At 30.6% G+C, this 19,124-nt stretch overlaps 1 protein-coding gene and 1 pseudogene across 1 annotated transcript; one reads left to right on the top strand and one right to left on the bottom strand.

The window, feature by feature from the left end:
* Nucleotides 1-10,068: 10,068 nt before the first annotated feature.
* Nucleotides 10,069-10,896, top strand: LOC107170880 (DNA replication licensing factor Mcm3 pseudogene; annotated as a pseudogene).
* Nucleotides 10,897-11,881: 985 nt separating this feature from the next.
* LOC149062974 (uncharacterized) lies at nucleotides 11,882-17,471 on the bottom strand. Its single transcript, XM_089215470.1, has 7 exons — nucleotides 17,262-17,471; nucleotides 13,860-14,053; nucleotides 13,548-13,736; nucleotides 13,094-13,399; nucleotides 12,773-13,014; nucleotides 12,359-12,518; nucleotides 11,882-12,030 (listed from the first exon to the last, which is right to left on the bottom strand). The coding sequence occupies exons 2-7, from the start codon at nucleotides 14,050-14,052 to the stop codon at nucleotides 11,882-11,884; spliced, it is 1,239 nt and encodes a 412-aa protein (XP_089071596.1). The 5' UTR covers nucleotide 14,053; nucleotides 17,262-17,471.
* Nucleotides 17,472-19,124: the final 1,653 nt, after the last annotated feature.

Genomic DNA, 19,124 nt, shown 5'->3' with positions numbered 1-19,124 from the left:
AGTTTATCTAATGATTCAGTTGTAAAGTGACTTTACATAGGAGTTATCAAAAGTGTCCCATGCTTTTCGTTTTTTGTAATTCACAAGTTTTAAAAATTTTGCAACAAATACACTTTTAGTAATATCTTGATAACCTTGAAGTTTCATTAAGAAATTATTTTAAAAGTAAGTTTATTTTCAACTTTTTAGTTCATGTATTAAGTAGAATTAAGAAAAGTATGTTTTTTTTTTAATTATATTAATATTAATTCAAATCAATTCAACAAGATATCACACCAGTGCGTTCTCAAACACTTGTACAGGAGCAATGTAACGCTTTGAATATGAAATCAGCATTTAATTATCAATCTGAGATTGATTATTTAAATATTAAAGCGCTTCTAATAGGACCAATGACTATATTATGTCCTAATTGCCATGCAAAAAAATAGAAAGATGAAACCCATGGACTTTGCTGCGCTGACGGTAAAGTTGTTTTACACCAAATTGAGGATCTTCCAGACTTATTTAAAAGTTTAATTGATAATTCTCACCCTCTATCAAAACATTTCCTTGATAATTCTAGACGGTATAATACTCTGTTTCAAATGACATCGTTTGGAGCAAACGAAATAGCTGGAGGGAACTTCATGCCACTTTTAAAATTCAGGGTCAAGTGCATCATTTAAAAAGTAGTTTATTACCCGAAATTGGAAATAATGCTAAATTTTTACAAATATATTTTATGTCAGAGTCGGATCAAATATCTATTCGAACATTATTACAAAACATTATTCAGCCAATTCGCTGTAGATATGTTTGCAAAAATGATTTCTGAAAGACTACACTTTATTCGTATACCATCAAAAACAACTACGTGCGGATGATTATGTTCACCTCCGAGATGCGAGATGATGTTAACATTTAACAATGATGCAAATATTAATGCTTTTAACGCGGGGCAACAAGTAACTCTTCCCTCCTCTTTTACTGGCTCCCCAAGGTTACATGCATGACAAAAATCAGGATGTCATGACTTATGTTCGTAGATTTGGCACGAGGTTTCCCGGGTTTTATTGCCTTGCGGCTACAACCACGGACCTCACATTAGCGCTGTGCGCTAGTCGAGAGCCGTGGAGGTTCACGGTCGGCGCACGGTAGTTCAGCCCACCGGGCCCGGGCCGAGCGTCGTCTAAGGACCACGAGCACCGGGCGCACGCCCGTTCCCACCGAAGTCGGGAGAGAGTGCGCCCGTACCGTCGGCTAAGGCGTGCACGTGCCCTTCGCCACCCTGGTCGGGCCGCAAGCTATCCTCATTGCTTCCCGTTTTTGGTTACGGGCAACCTCCGGTGCATATAGCCCCACCGATAGGCTGGGTAGGCGCTAAGGAGTAGTCTCACTCGGCAGCTTTCCCTTAGACCGAGCTAGGTCTATCACCACAAGGTTAGCTCCTGCTAACAGCCACTCCGAAACCAATCCACCACCGACCGCGCAGCGACCGAAGCCGATGCGCGACCGGCGTGTGAGGGCACGACGCCAATTCCCTCAGCGCCGCGGGGCTCCCCCACATCCCGAAGTACCATTCTCGCACCACGTTGGGTCTGCACGTCAATGGTTGGACGCTGGGACCGAGCTTCGTCGACGGTTTTAGGCGCCTCAGCTGTGATCCTACCGAGATTTGGGCCGTGTACCCGGGCTCACGGTTGGCCCTCACCGGGTGGCGCTCACCACCGGCGCGGTGGCCGCGACCCCCGAGTTAGAGGCTCGGTAGCCTATGCCACGCCTCCCAGAGGCATCACCGGAGTGATCGACTCGCTCTTCATGAGGTCGCAGTCAGAACCTCCAACACCCTAGTCCCCGAGGGTTTCGGTGTGTCCGCGTCCCAGACGCCGGCCCCGACTGGCCAGTTCCCTTTTAGTCGCCTCTTACGACAAGCAGGGAGTACTGTTGCTGAATTCTGAACGGCCCCAGCAACAGGGCCGTAACACCACGTCCCTGACGCGTGAGCACGCCCCGGTCAGGACGCGCTCGAGCGAAGCCCGCCGCTTGTGCCACTTTCACCTTGCGCGCTCACCCGGGCAACCCCGAGTCTGTGCCTTTCACCTCCTGGTGAGGCGGCATCCTGACCATGGTAGATCCTATCTATCTGTTCTGTTTATTCTTTACGTGTTATCTGTCCGTTCTATTGCGTAGGCTATCCCTCGCGAATCTTCTTAAGGCCTCGTACAACGATTTTGACTTGAGGAAAACTCCATCTACTGGTGGCCATACTTGGCCTTCCCTGTATAGTGCCTGCTTCAGTTCCTCCCTCTGGCTGGTAGTACGCCTGCACTTAAGCAGGACGTGCGCGACGGTCTCTGAGCCCCCAAGGGCACATTCGCACGTAGGCGAGTCTACTAATTTGAAACCATGTAATTTCCCGCGGAAGTCACCGTGGCCTGTGAGGATCTGACTGGTGTAGTGGTCCAATTCCAATGGCAAGTGGTATCTTTCAACCACTGATGGGATCATCCTCTTTGTCCATTCACCTTTATCGGTCGCTATGTATCTTGCTTGCCACTGTTCAAGTAATTCGTCCTGTTTCTCCTTAAATGTATCAGGCGTAATGAGGCCAAGTTTCATTTTTCTCTTTTCAACATATTCGATGATCTTTAAGTCTAGCGGCAATTCGCCGGCTACAGCTGTGAGACAGTTAGTTGATGCCGTGTTGTAGGCGCTCGTGATCGCTCGTAGCGGATCTCTCTGCATCGAGCATAGCTTCTTACTACATTTTGCGAATTTGACGCCTTCCCACCAGACTTCTGCCGCGTACGTTATTCTTGGCAGGAAGACGCCCACGTAAATTATCCTGGCCGTTTTCCTACTCATGCCCCAGTTAGCAGATGTCATGCCCCTAAGTCTGCGGTAGAGGTCCTTTGATTTGTGAGCCAAGGCAAGTATGTGCTCCACGTATGCTTGTCTTGGGTCCAGAAGGATCCCCAGGTATTTGACCGTGCCAGAAGACTGTATGGCGGCCGCCCCTTCTTCTGTGCCAAAGTTGATAGTATAAGTTGGCTTCAGTCCGCCTTTAATTGACATAAGCTGTGTCTTGGCTGTTGAGAACTCGAGGGAGTACTTTTCTGCCCATTTTTTCATCTCATTTAAGTATGCTTCCATCCGATTAAATGCCGTCGGAGGTCTTGCGGCGCCTGTTAATATCGCTATGTCATCCGCGTAAGTGATGACATGCTGTGTGTTTTGGGCTGGGGAAGCCACGATGTCCGACATGGCTACCTTCCACAAGGTCGGTCCTAGCTGCGATCCTTGGGGGCAGCCTCTGGTAAGTCTTTTAATCTTTACAGTGTGCTCTAATTGTAATTTTGCGTATCTGTTTTCTAAATAGCTTTTGATTATAGTAATACTTCTAACTGACGCTCCAATCTCGTGGAGTCTTTCAAGGATTGGGGTCCATCTGACATTGTCAAAGGCCCCAGTGATGTCCAGGAAGACTCCAAAGACGTGCCTACACTTTGACTCATTTGCCCAGCTGTATAGTGACTGCATGGCAGTGATAGTGGATCGGCCTGTTACAAATCCATGTTGGTTGCCTATGTGGTTGATGGCAGTCTCTCTTTCAACTTCTCCAATTATGAGCGTTTCCAAGGCCTTACTCATGGTGCTCAGTAGGCTAATGGGCCTGTATGATTTTGGGCTGGTCATGTCCTTTTTACCGGGCTTTGGTACTATAAAAAGGACATGACCAGCCCAAGATTTGGCAGTCCAGATTTATTTATTACTTTCACATGCAACCTGGAATGGCCGGAAATAAAAAATGAATTATTTCAAGACCAAAAGTCGTTTGATAGACACGATATAATCTTTAGAGTTTTTCATCTCAAACTAAAAAAAATTATGCATGTATTAAAAAAACAAATGTATTTTTGGAGATGTAAATTGTTATGTTTACAGTGTTGAATGGCAAAAACGAAGTTTGCTACACTGCCACATTCTTTTGTGGTTACAAACGAAAATTCAGCCAGATGAAATTGATAAAATTATTTCTGCCGAGATACCGAACATGGACAGAGATCTTATACTTTATGAAATAGTATGCAAGAATATGAGTCATGGCCCATGCGGCGAGTTAAATATTAGATCGCCATGTAACATAATTGAATCGTGGTAAAATGAGTCGGGGTGAAAAAGTGCTAAGCCTAAAAAGGTCCAGAGTATATTATACAGGGTGATTCTTTTATCAAACAACACTCATTATTTCAAAAACTATTGACTTTTTCAAATTTTTTTTTTTTCAAAATTTTAGAACCATCTTGTTCTAGAACTACATATTTTTTTAAAATATATTCACCCTTATATTTATCAGGATAACCATTATCAACTTTTGATTTTCAAATGACAACCTATACTTAAAATTTCATAAACTAAAAATGCTATTTTTTCAATGAATTTTCACGTTTAAATATTCATTTTTCGTTAATCCATTTACAAGATATAGCCTCCCAAAGTTGGGTTGTTTTGGGTGGTGTTTGTGTGTTATAGGTGTATGTTAGGTGGTATTTACACACAAACATCATATAAGTGTTGTTTGATAAAAGAATCACCCTGTATACATAACAATATTTAAATAGTTAATTAAAAAAAAAAAAATGCAATCATTATAAACTATAATTGAAGGGTAACTTTTCAAAACGTGTTATTTCCTAAGACCTACATTTTCAGGAATGACGTTTTTTTAGTTGAACCATCAAATAAAACATTTTAAATGTTAAACTAATTCTAAAAATATGTAAAAAAATAAAATAAATTCATTTTTGAACTCAAAATCATTTTTTAATTTGTATTTAACCATTTTTGTTGTGTTTTTCATTAAGTGGTTAGTGCAAAACGTTTTATTTCCGGAAATAGTACTTTTTGTAAAAAAAAATGGGAAATGAAACGTATTGACGTAAATTTTAGAAATTCTACTCAAAACGTATTATTTCCGGAAATAATACTTTTTGTAATATAGTTGGAAATAATTTACTTGACATGGACTTAATAAATTTTACTCAAAATGTATTATTTCTGAAAAAAACTTTTACATTTTTTATAAAATGAAACAATTTACTTTTATTTTATTTTATTTAAACTAATATTATAATAAATATTATAACTAGTAACAATATGCAAATAAAAATTTAAGATTAAAATAACAGTCTTGTTATAAAATATCACAAACCTTTGTGTTAAGTCTTTATTAACCTATTCCTTTAGGTTAGTACATAAAAAAAAATAATTAAATAATTAAATAATTAAATTAATAAACTGCATTTTCATCGTATAAAGAAACCCCTTCTTCATTAGTTTCTTCATTTTAATTTGTGATTAATTCATTTGGTTGAAATATATCATGATAAAAATCTTTGGCATCATCAGGCACATTGAAAAATCTCATTAAATTTTCAACGTCTTTCTGTTTTGCAGGTTTGACATTGTTCAACTTAGGCAATTTTTCTTTATTCTTCAAAGTTGTTAGGTTAGCATTCCTTTTAAGAATTGATATTTGTATTGGAGTTCCATCATATGTTTGTGAAATTCCTAATTTTTTGCTCCCTTTAGTATAAGAAAAAACCTTCTGTTCAGTTGTTTTGAATTGATTTGGTTTAATTATATTTTTTACTAATGTTTTAAAATCATAAATATAGAAGTCACGATTTACTACATAGACTTGAGCAAAATTTTTAAAAACATTATAATATTCAGTTGGGGAAATAATATTTTTCTTTTTCCTTAAACATTTCTCAATCCTACCAAAAACTTAATCAGGGGGCATATAACTATGACCTCTTACTGGAAAAATGTGGTTGATTTTGGTAAACATAGTTTCAGTACAGTTTATATAATACAACAACAGGGCTATGACAAATTGATTTTTGTTTTGGGCAGAGCATGAATCAGAGTATAAATTTAAAGTAGTCGGAGGATCAGTCATACATTTTAGACGAGTTTCCAGTCTTTCTAAAAAGTCAAAGATAGAAGAACATAATTCGTTAGGTCCACGACCACTATCTGTCTCCAACCATGTATATAGATCGCAATTTTCCAGACTTTGATTTTCTTCTGAAGTAATCACAAATGTTAAATTATAGAGCCACACTTGGCGGCTATAAAACGTATCAGTTACACTTAACTTAGGGATTGGCTGGTTTTGCATCATATCAAAACATACACTAATGCACCCAGGCTCCACAGTTGACAACATTTTTGAAAATATTTTTGAATTTTTTTTGTGAATAATTAAATTATTTTTCATTGTTGTTTTTATTTCTTCATCAGCTTCAACTTTAATTTTTGCATTTAATTCAGTACAAAAACTACATACATCTTGCTTAGGATGTCCAAAACTTAAATTGAAATTGTTCACAAATATATTATAAAATTTACCAAGCGAAGAAATTGATTTATCATTATTTGAACGTTTATTTTTCCAATACTCCCACATTTTTTTTACTGATAGTTCCGGATGAAGGTAGCTGCGACCTGTGTCATTCCTTGCGTAGTGACTCTTCTTATTTTTAAACTTTTTAATGAACTTCATAATGCTTTCAGTAACTTCTTGTGATTGAGCATTAACACGAGCACCTCCTCTAATTTCTTTAGGACTAGGATTTCCTTCCTTAAATTTATTTGCCAATATAGTTAAACGTCGTTTTGTAAAAGATGTAATGTTACTAAATGCTGACACACAAACCCTAACTCTTTCACCAGATTTTCTAGGTATGTAGTAGATAATAGTATTTCTTTCTTTTCTGTGCTTTTTACGGCGATCTGTTCTTTTTGCGGACTTTATTACCATCATTGTCAATATGAACTTATCCAGATCAACTTTTAAATCAATGATGGATAGTAATTTTCTAATTGAGATGATATCTTCTTCAAGAAGATCAAATTTATTGCAAACATTATATTTTTTCTCCTCTTTTCTATGGTTACATGCATTATTTATAGTAAATGACCACTCAGCTTTTATATGATTTCTTTTAAGTTGCATTTCTTTTCTTTTATTTGTTTTACCACGTTTTCTTCCACCATTTACAATTTGTGTTTCTTCTTTATACTCTGGATCTGAACCTAATATAGATCTTTTAGCAGGTGTTGAATGTACGCTTTGGAGTGTATTATCATTTAAAATATGATCAGAAGTTACAGACATTACAGTTGTAGCATTTATTATTGTTTGGTTCATATTCTCATCAACATTTTCAACAGAAACATTACCAGAAATGTATTCAAAACTCATAGTATCCAATATTTCCTTGGATAAAATTACCAAAAAATTAACAAAATAACCTATTAATTTATTGCACAAACATAATAGTATAAAATGTTATTCTTATGGAACCTATTGAACTGGTCAAACCAATAATGGTTATGTTATTGAAACAACTTAAATAAATAAACTTATAATATGCATGTTATAAACTAATGGTTCATGACAAAAGATATATTGTATGTTATAAAAACAGTATGGAAAAACTACTGTTTTTTTAGTTATAACATTTTATATGATTCATAATAAAAATATCTACCTGTAACTTTTATAATCATTTTTCATTAATTTATTTAGTTCAATTTGAATTATGTAAGTTGAAAAAATAACATTAAATTATTTATTTTCAATTGTTTTAAGAAATTATAATTTAATACTACTTAATAACATTCTGTATATTTTATTACACATATAGGTACAAGTATGTACTTACATTTTTAGAAGATTGGTCCACTTCAAAAATGTCTGGTGAAAGTAATGAATTATCTGGCCATGCTGTAACTTTGTCCTAGAATATTAAATCGTCAATATTATCAATGAAAAATAATTTTAAATGGTATTATTTATTTTATCAAACATTAAACATTAATACCTTTGTATATGAACAAAAAAATTATAAAATTCACAATATTAATTAAATACTGTTATTATTTTAATTTAATTTAATCTATTGTGCCCATAGAAGAAATATAACAATACTAATTGTATAAAAAAAAACTATATTATGCATATGACTTACATTTTCAAATGATCGATTAACTTCGAATAGGCCTGATGTATGTAAAAAGCTATTTTTTAGCCATGCTGTAACTTTGTCCTAGAATATAAAATTTTATAATTTTACACAAGTTGTTATTATTAACTGTAAAATAATTTTAAATGAAATTATTTCTTTTATCAAACATTTAATAGTAAATTTGAAGATGTTAAAAAAAAGTTATAAAATGCACAGCACCAACTAATTATATTGTCAAATTTATACCTATCATTGAGTTTAATCTGTTGTCCATAGAAAAAAATATAATAAAATAACATTATAAACTTAAAAACTATGTTATGCACATGAGTATACAACTTACATTTTCAGTAGATTGATTCGTTTCAGAAATGTCTAACGTTTGTCTAATGTTTGAACTATCTGGTCATGCTATAAAATTGTCCTAGAATATAAAATTTTATGATTTTACCCAAGTTGTTATTATTAACAGTAAAATAATTTTAAATGATATTAATTCTTTTATCAAACATTTAATAGTAAATTTGAAGATGTTAAAAAAAAGTTATAAAATGCACAGCACTAACTAAATATTATATTGTCATATCAGACTATACCTATTATTAAATTAAGTTTAATCTGTTATAGAAAAAAATATAACATTACAGGATTAAAAACTTATTATGTTATGCACATGAGTATTCAACTTACATTTTTAGGAGATTGATTAGTTTCAAAAATTTCTAATGTCTGTAATGAACTATCTGGCCATGCTATAACTTTGTCCTAGAAAATTAATTGTATGATTTTATATAAGTTATCATTATTAACAGTAAAAATAATGTGAAAAGAAACAATATTATTTAAAATAATATGATAGTTTCACTTTATTAAACAATAAACAATTTTAATCACCTATATTCCAAAATATTAATGGGTTTAAACTAAATATATAAAATGTTTGATTCTATGAGTAAATATATGATCTCTATCAGTGTATTAAAAAAAAGTACAAAATATTACCTGTCTTTTTTGGGCATTATTGAATAATTTTCTAACAACGCTCTTCTATAAAATAAAATATCACATTAGATATAATATTTAATAGTTTATGAATTTTAATGTTTTAAATAATATACTATTCATAGAGTATAATGTAGGTAATAAAATGTAGTAGGTAGGTAGGTACTTACTTTCTGTACTGACTGTACCCTTGGCTGTACAGCTACAGCATTTACCATTTTTCGAGCTCGGTTCATTTTTTTTTAAATGAATGAAAATAATTTAAAAATTGAAACGTAATAAATAATAATTCATAACATATTTTATGAATATATACAAAATTATACAAAATGAATTATAATTAAACAAAAAGAAGTCATTAAATATTTTAACACATGTGCTCACAGCTAAGAAGTCGCGCTTTTATTCCAGCAGACGCTATTAAAATATACAATCGAACTATTGAAGATAAAAGGTTGTTATCTTAATCGAAACTTAACCAATAGTATTGCGGTTTTTTTCTATGAAAAATAGATATGATTATCAAATTATATAATTTCTTTGATAGTTTAATCTATTAATCGATGTATTTTTTAATTTAATTTCAATATTACAGAAAATGAAACTATGGAAATGATACGTTTTGTAAAAACAAATATTTATCAACCTATACTATTATAAAGGAATTAACACGTTTTGATCTAAAAATAGGTAGATCATTTTTTTCTCAAATAATTAATAGAATAATAACGTTTTGCATTAGACAATATATTTTTCGTATTAATAGCATGGGATTTATTACGTCTTGGCTTGAATTGGAAATAATACGTTATGAAAAAAATTTAAAAGTGGAAATAAAACGTTTTGAATTAATGTCGATTTTTAAATGTTACTTTTGTACGTTTTATAACAGTCGTATACAAAAATAAATGCCATAAATGGATTCCTCGTGGTCTTTAAAATAATAATCAATGTATATCTCAATTTTCCACAATTTTGGAAATAACACGTTTTGAAAAGTTACCCTTCAATTACGTACTTATTAGTATCCTCTATATATATCAAAATGGATTTCTGTATGTTTGTCCTTCATGCATTCCTAAAAGGATGAACCAATTGCTACGAAATTTGGTACAGAGATATATTAGACTTATGGGCATAAGATAGGCTAAGTTAAAAAGTGACAGACTTAAATATTATTCTATTGAATATTTGAATTGTCAGACTTTTCTCGATAAAACGAATAAATTTACATAATGATAAACTAAATTTCTGAACAAACTGGTGTCATTATAGGGTATTGTGTCGCGGTGTAGTGAGGTGCGGACACGTATATTGAAATGTGTGTACGAAGTATCAACAATTATCAGTGAATCGTGATACCGACAAGATATTGCCAGGTGTTCTAAATGATGAAAATGTCAAACTGGATTGTGATCTATCCGAATACATCGATTATCAGATAATACAAATCCGGGATATCATAGAGCACACTCCAACAGGTCAATTACCGCGAATTGTGGAAGTTGAGTGTGAGAATGACATTGCTGATACATGTAAAGCCAGGGACAGAGTGCAGATCATGGGTGTTTATTATTGCAATGCTCCTAAGAAGACATCTATATTATTTGCCTTCAGTATGAAGGCAAATAATATTATACATTTCAATTGTCATAATAATGCCCAAAACTTTAGTTTGGAGGACGTTACAAAATGTAGGAAGTTGGCAAAGGGTTCATATGACGTGGTTGAATTGTTGTGTCGATCCATAGCACCTTCTATTATTGGCCATACTTATATTAAAAAAGCAATTATCTGTATGTTATTGGGTGGAGTTGATAAAACATTACCAAATGGAACAAGGCTTCGTGGATATATAAATATGTTCAAGTAACATGCCCCAGCTGATTCAAGAATTGACTAACCGTGAAATGTGTGCTTGTAACATTATAGCACATGGTCTCCAAGAGTCTTCGTCCAATGATCCTACAGCCCGAATCGCATCCGATATTAAATTACTCGATGATAATATCCATCCGTGTAACCTAACTCAACCTCGAGATCTTAAGTTATTTAGGTTGGGCCACAAGAAAAGTGGTAAACCTCGACCACTAACCCACATAGCAAAATAATATTTTTTAAATATTGTGAAAATGTTAATACAAAAAATGAAAATATTTGATTAATGTTGTTAGAATATTTTAAAATATTTTCAAAACATTTGGAAAACATTTTTTGGCAGGCGAAAAAATATTTCCACAATATTTTGGTAATATATTTTCAAAACATTTTGTCATAATATTTCTAAAATCATGTACTTCAAATATTTTAAAAACGTTTAGAAACAAATATTTCTTAAATTATTCCTGAAAAATATTTTTAAAATGTTTGGGTACTTGAAAAAAATTCAGACCAGGAAAATTTATTTAAGTATAAAGATAGATAAATTCTCTCTTTACTCTACATTATTTTCATGTTTCTTGTCTATCTATACTTTAAGTAAACGGGCCATTAAGCTTCCAGGCCACTGGGATTTTTCCCGGTATCCCGGTGGGCCACTCCGTCTCTGCTTGTAACTAAAACCTTATGCTAAAATAAGAGCTTCTGCTATAATACTATACAGTAACAATAGTATTAATACTATCATTTCTACATGACATATTATTGTGTTACTATTATATTTTAAACCTAGTATCTGAAATAATATTCTGAAACATGAATCATGATTTTAATTCATTGATATTTGAATAGCAACTTAAAAAGGATTATTTAAATAATAATATAAACAGAATATAAAAAATAAGAAATTATAGTAGGATAGTAGTATGAAGTTAAAAAATAAATTCATTTATTATACATAATATTATTGTTTATTTATTTTAATTATTTTCATTAATTAATAAGTCTTGGGATGATTTTTGTATTTTAATTTTTTCTCGCTGTGCTGCTTGGGCCATCCAATTTTTCAGCGGCTTTTCTATATCAATGTTTGGAACATCTGCATATTTTTTTATTGAACGAACTGCATCTAAAATAAACAAATATATAAATTAATTAACAGTCTTATTTTATTTTCATAAAAAATAGATGTAACATACATTATTTCAAATTAATTTATTGAAACTTAATTTTATAATTAAAATATTTATGATGTAAACGTATATTATGTAACATATATTATTACATTATGCGGTAAAAACATAGTTTAAAGAATTGTTTTATTTACTTTTTAAGACCATAAGATATAATGTATATATTATAACAATTTAAATTATTACCTAATATAGGATTCATGATATATTATGTAGAATAGTTCATTTTTATATTATATAAATATAATTTTTTTTGTTACTTACCAAATATGACACCGCAACATTGCAACGTTGAAAATGGACTTTTCCCTTTAAAGCCAATGTATGAGAATTTCATAAGAAATGTGTCACTGAACATTTTTTGCATAATCTTTCGGATTGTTTCTGCCAAAGAATTGCTTGAAAAGCGAGATAAAGTTTTGATCTACAAAAGTTCATCTCAATATTATGTTTTGTAATGGTTTTACATGATATTTATACATTAGTATTATTTGTAATCATGTAACTTTATAAACAAACAATTGATTAATCAATTTATAAATATTCCAACATATGATATATTAAATAAAACATGTAGGTAATATAGTTGACAGTACTATATTATACATAAATTATATTATATAATATTCTAATGTATTGTATATTTTATATTAATGTTTTAAATTTTAAAATATATACCACTATAGATCTGTATAATGAATCATTTGTCAATTTATCTTCTAATATCTTAAGATCATTATCATCATTAACAACAAGAATATCTTCTTCAATTGTTATAAAAGATGAATTATTTATTGACTGTCCTGATAGGTTATCATGAATTTTTTCCAGTAGAGTTTCTAAACCATCAATACGTCTGTGTACATTTTCAACATCATATTTTAGAGTTGTGAGAGATCTTTTTACAAACTTTTTAAAAGCTGAAATAAATTTAAACAACTATAGTAGGTACATGACTAATTTAACAATATACAAATTAGTAATAATAATAAAACATACATTGATTATCAGTATCGTTTTCTGCAGCTGTTGATGGTGAAATAAATAAGTCATGTTGGGGCAATTTTTTATTAATTGCAACATCTTGGTTGTCTGATGTTGCATGGTAATTTTTTTTTTTTTTTCCTGAACCAGAAGATACACAATTATCAATGGTCATCTTTGTAGCACTAGTAGCAGGTAGATTCACAGTAGATCCTGCTTTACTTTCAATTGATCCCATTTCATTGGAAACACAAAATAATGAATCAAATGAAATAGCCGGTGTATAAGTAGTATCTTCATCTGAGTCATCTGCTGTTGACTCTAAAACAAAATTGAAAATATTCATTAAAAATCACAGATTCCTTAAAATGTATTATAATATATTACATAATGAAGTTTATACATTAATAAAGATATTATATCAGTATCCATGAATATAAAACATAAAATGAGAAACTTGAACACTAACCTGGTTCAGATTCTTCAAAATATGTAGGAGGTTTGGCTAATTGTGATACGACAGTGTTAGTTTTTAAGGATTTATCATTTTCAATTATTTTTCGTTTTCTTGTAGCGTTGTTAATTTCATCTTCATTAGACGACAATTCGGATGTCACTTGTGCTTTCATTGCTTTGCTTTCGGCTTCTTGAAAAGTAGCTGTAAAAATTAATCAGCTTATTTATATGATTATGATAAAAGAAAAAAAATTATATTATATCCTATAATTGTTATTTTATTAATTTTTATATAGCATATATAATATTGAAATTTAGTATTTACCAATATTAGTTAATAAGGACCGTGCTTTGAATTTTGTAAAATGTATCTCATCTGGTTTCATGCGTCGTTTAATTGATGTTTTGGCATCCATTCTGTTGGTTTTATTAGGCCATTCACAGTAGCCATTTTTAAACCAGAAATCTGGTACAACATCAACTGTATTATCTTCTTCGAAATTGACAACTCTCCACATGCTATTAAATTTAAATATTTTTAAGACCTATTTTATAATAGGTAGATAGCAGTTTTATTTTTGTTTTAATTATTTTCTACCTCAATCATATAACACTATTATACAAATATAATACAACAAATAATACATAATATATAATACAAATAATACAAAAAATAGTAATAATAATAATGAAACCAATAATACTAATAACTATGCAGAATAGACATAGCAATTTGTTGGTTTTCAAATTCTAAGAATAATAATTTACAATTTATATCTAATTTTTTCCAATCTCTTTTTTGTTCTGAAAGATTCTTAACTACAAAGATATCAATTTTTGATGAATGTAATGGAGATTCGAAGAAGTTGTCTTTTGTCATATACATTCGTCCAGTAATAGTGTCAATGTCTTTTTCGTTCGATTTAATGATTGAATCAATTTTCACCACATCACCTTGTTCAGTTAAGACATAACAGTCAGGATTTAATGGTGTCAAGACAAATTTGTCTTTGGTAAAATTTTCCTTGTTATTACAATAAGATTGTTCTTCATACCTTTTCACAACTTGTTGTAGTGGTTTGTCATGTTTACGTAACATTTTTTTGAGATTCTTCATGTAGTTCTCAAAGGGAAAAGTACTGCAATTGTCAAGAGGTCCATATCTTTTGTAGTCTTCAGTTAAATGTAATAACCCATGTACGTTGTGAGAAATTAAGTGGGACCCATATAATTGCTCAAATGTTTTGACAAAGTAATCCAGTAACTTCTGGGCATAATTAACTAATTTTTTAAGATTCGGGCTTAAAAGAATCCTCATAGGTACTAATAGAAAGTGTTAAAAAATGTTGATAACAATCATCAGATAATTTATTTTTCAGAACAATTATGCCAGTATATAATAAAAACTGCCGAAGCTCGGTAGCTTTCCAACGGTTAATTTCTACAAGAGCTCGTGGCTTACGGGAGAAATCTTTTGTAATGTTTTTTTTTCTAATATTATGAAGTGCACTACTTATTTGATTTACTTTCCAGCTAGGTAAACGTGTATTCACTGGTCCTTTAGTATTACCCATCCATAAATGAATTAGTTTACGCATAACACCTAAACACACCAAATGCATATAATCCACTGAAAATGATTTGACTGCATCTAAATTTGAAATTGAACATATATTGGAGGTTGTAGAGGACGAATGATGCTCTTCATGCTTCAATGATATATAATCGTCATGTGTTCTACTAGTGCTACCATTTTCTAAATAGGGAAAACAAACACGGTTTTGCCGATACTCGCCTTCAATTGTACAACGCGTACAAGAAAAGAACCCTGAATGTCCTTTTATTTTTAAAAGAAATGCTTTAGCTGGTGCATCGCAACATATCACATCAATTAAAATTTTTTTTTTGATATTATTAACAGTTATACCATTTGAAGTAAGGAAAACAGCTTCTGAAATAAAGTCTTTTAAGTAGTCATCACTACACTGAGGTTTTTCATGACCATAATATATCCCAATAGGAAAAACATGTTGATGATTGGGAACTATATAAGCCAATATAGGCCAAAATTGGCTTGAACTACTCTTGGATAAAGGCAATCCGTCAACTCCCACTGCTATTTTAATAATATCGGGCAAAGCAAAAATGGATGAGCATTTAATAATTCCAGCACTTAAACTAAAATGATAGTAAAAACCTTTTGGTTCTACATTTCTTAAGTTTGTTATTTTTGTAGATTTACACTTAAGTAAAGAGCGAGAATCTTTAGGTAAAAATGAAAGACCAGCATCATATTTAAGCGTTTTTAGAAGAGCATTAAGAGCATTTTGTGGAATATTGAAATTAGTAGCCCAGTTCCTAAGACTTTCATTAACGATTTCTTGAAGATTATAATCTTTGTTTTCAAAAAAATTATTATGTATGGATTGTGTTGATCCAATTTCTTTCAAAATATTTTTCTCCAAGGCAGGTATAACAGGTGGTTCTTGAATATTATTTGTTAAAGTATTGGTTATTATATTTAGTGTACCACCATCATGGTCATCATCAGAACTTTCCGAAGAACTTACTAAAGCTAGTAATTCATCAGTAATTCGCCTACGTTTTGTTCTATAACTTGATGAACCATGCATTTTTAACTGAAAATCATTAATTTTTTTTATTCTTATATTACTTATAAGAATAAGAATAATGCATACCTAATTGTATATATTTCTAATTGTTTTATACATCAAAACATGAACAATATATATAACACATTTACATTTCTCTTTCTTTTTTTTCTTACTTATTTACATTGTTTAATCTTAAGTAAAAAATGTTACAATTACTAATGAAACAAGAATACCTTTAAATTAAATTAAATTTTAACATAAAAAATAAATATATTTATTTAAACATTGAACTATAGGTATAGTTCAATAATTCAATGTATACTTCCATATTTTGCCTTTAATTGTATTCATATTAAAATATTCAATTTAATAGTTATATTTATAACAGAATTAATTTAATCATATTAATCAAAAGGTTAAAATGCAATCATGAATCTGACAAAAAAGTCCAATACTTATATTTTATATTTAATACTTAATAGTTAGCATTGTAACATCTTTTTTGAAAGTTAATTTTGAAACATAATACTATATATTATACATACCTTATGTATAATACCTACTAATAGTACATTTATGTGTAAAATACATGCCAATCCTGATATATTATATTATAGTATATTTATTAAGGTAATAAATGTTTAAAACTAAATTATTCTCTACCTAATCTCTATTCCTATAGTTCATTTTAAAATGCAAACGTGAAACAATATACTTCAATATTAATATAGAACATGATAGGCACATAATATTAACAAGTTTATTAACTAACAATTATACGCAATATAAAGTAATTTAAATCAGCTTTAGTTATAAACATTTTTTACACCACAATTCTCCAAATATAATCTAAATAATAAATATTATTTATTAATATTTTTTGGAAAAATAGGTATTTAAAGTCTAGTAAAAATGTGTAACTAATAACTAGATAATATAATAATCCCACACTAAACATTTTAAGTACCATATATATTATTATGGTACAGTCAAATAGTTACCTATATACCTAGAATAAATAATAAAAAAAAGTCGAGGACCATAGTCCATAATGTTGAATAATTATTTAATATTATAATAATACTATTATAGAATAATTGAATTATACTTACATTATTGTCAATATATTATAATAATAGTATACTATTTTTCGGTCGGTGAAAGTGTGACACTTGACGTTGGATTTATAAATAAAAACATAAAAAGTAAAACACAAAATTACAAGGCACGACTCACTATAAGACGAAGCATCAACTATCAAATGAAAATAAAACTATGATATTCATGGAACATGAAAGTTGTAACGTTATTTTGGTAAACTGGTAAAGTGATATTTGTGTAATATTAAATATTTTATACACTATGCAGAAAACTGAAAAGTACGGACAATGCGCGTATATGATACGATTACGATAATGACAATAAAATTTGTGTAAATGTGTAATAATTACGAATAACTAATAAAGCGACGACGCGCGACGATGGCGACGACAACAAAGATTGCGACGACGATTAGAATTGGGTTTTCCAACTATTTACTATTTCGATAATGTATAATTATATTCGACCAGCTGCACTACACCACTACTACAGATTGTCCAGTGTTCACTATAATTATTGATTTATATCAAACATTTCGACTTTCGAGTGCCAGACTGACGAGTGACGACCGATAGGAAAACATTATAATAATTAATAAACATTGATTAGAAATTTTTTATATAAATAAAACAAGTCGGATTAGTCCCATCATTTATACCTAACTCAAGAACAGCTGGACCAATTTTGATGATCTCTGATTTGTTGGATTCGTCTCCACCTCGAATAGCAGAATAACTATTAAAATACATCGAAAAGATTTACGTAAAAAAGATAAACAAAATATTAATCTAAAAAAATATTTGAACGGTTTAATAATCGTATTCAAGTTAATTAATAATATTTTTTTTTCTCGTTCACCGAGCAGCATCCGATAACGGGTCACCGTACTATATATTCTTCGAAAATAAAAAAAAAACTACGGCTACGGCGGATAGCTACGGGATTCCCTGTAGGAAACGAGCGAGAACGACGGCTATAGGCTAACGTCATCATCGTGACCAAAAACTATCTAAATATTCAGTTGCGTTATTTGAAAATTATTTTTATAATCGTACGAATGTCATCGTCATCGTCGAGTACATTACCGAAATCCCGTGTAATTATATGTATTATTTAAAAACAAAAAATGGTAGGAGCTAGGAGCCGACGTAAATGGTCCGTTCCCTATAATATTATATTGACCGTTTATAACTAAACTAAAACAACAAACTTTGGTAGGTTGAATAAAATTTGTTTAATATAGCTCTGCCTAAAAATAAGTGTTTTGAACATGTTTCCATAATATTTAGATACCTACAACTAATATTTAGAGATCAAAATATATTTTCAAAACAAAAATAGCAAAATGAATTATTAAAATATTCAGTATGAAAATGTTTTGATTATAATAATATTATATAATATAATAATAAAATTGGTCAAATTTAAAATATTTAGAAATCAAATATTTTCAAAAGATTATAAGCAAAATAGATTTATAATATTAAATGTGAAATGGTTTGATAATGTTTTGATTATATTTCGTTAAAAATATTTAGAGATCAAATATTTTCAAAAGATTATAAGCAAAATAGATTTATAATATTAAATGTGAAATGTTTTGATAATGTTTTGATTATATTTGGTAAAAAATATTTGGAAATCAAATATTTTCAAAATAATCGTAAAATATTTAAACTTAAATATTTGAGATAAAACATGATTCAAATATTGTGAAAATATTAATATTTTCGAAATGCTATGTGGGAAAGGTGGTACTTTCATCTAAGGAAATGGCTCTTAGTCTTGTGTCTGTCTTCAACTCTCATAAGCGAACTCAATAGGTCCCAGCTAACTCAATATCCATCTCACGTCACAGCACCCTCGTTGAACGT

This window comes from Diuraphis noxia, unplaced genomic scaffold (assembly GCF_037042655.1).
Source record: "Diuraphis noxia isolate RWA-SAM2 unplaced genomic scaffold, SU_Dnox_SAM2 contig0001, whole genome shotgun sequence".
NCBI lineage: Eukaryota > Metazoa > Arthropoda > Insecta > Hemiptera > Aphididae > Diuraphis > Diuraphis noxia.
The sequence above is the reverse complement of the archived record's forward strand: the minus strand, read 5'-3'. Positions and strand labels throughout refer to the sequence as shown.

What these genes read in the sequence shown, in the direction of transcription:
- LOC149062974 (XM_089215470.1), bottom strand. Translation starts at nt 14,052, where the DNA reads ATGTGGAGAGTTGTCAATTTCGAAGAAGATAATACAGTTGATGTTGTA. An exon ending in CATTATACAGATCTATAGTG is followed by an intron (nt 12,519 to 12,772) that starts GTATATATTTTA and finishes GAACTTTTGTAG; the next exon opens with ATCAAAACTTTATCTCGCTT. An exon ending in ATGTTGCGGTGTCATATTTG is followed by an intron (nt 12,031 to 12,358) that starts GTAAGTAACAAA and finishes TGTTTATTTTAG; the next exon opens with ATGCAGTTCGTTCAATAAAA.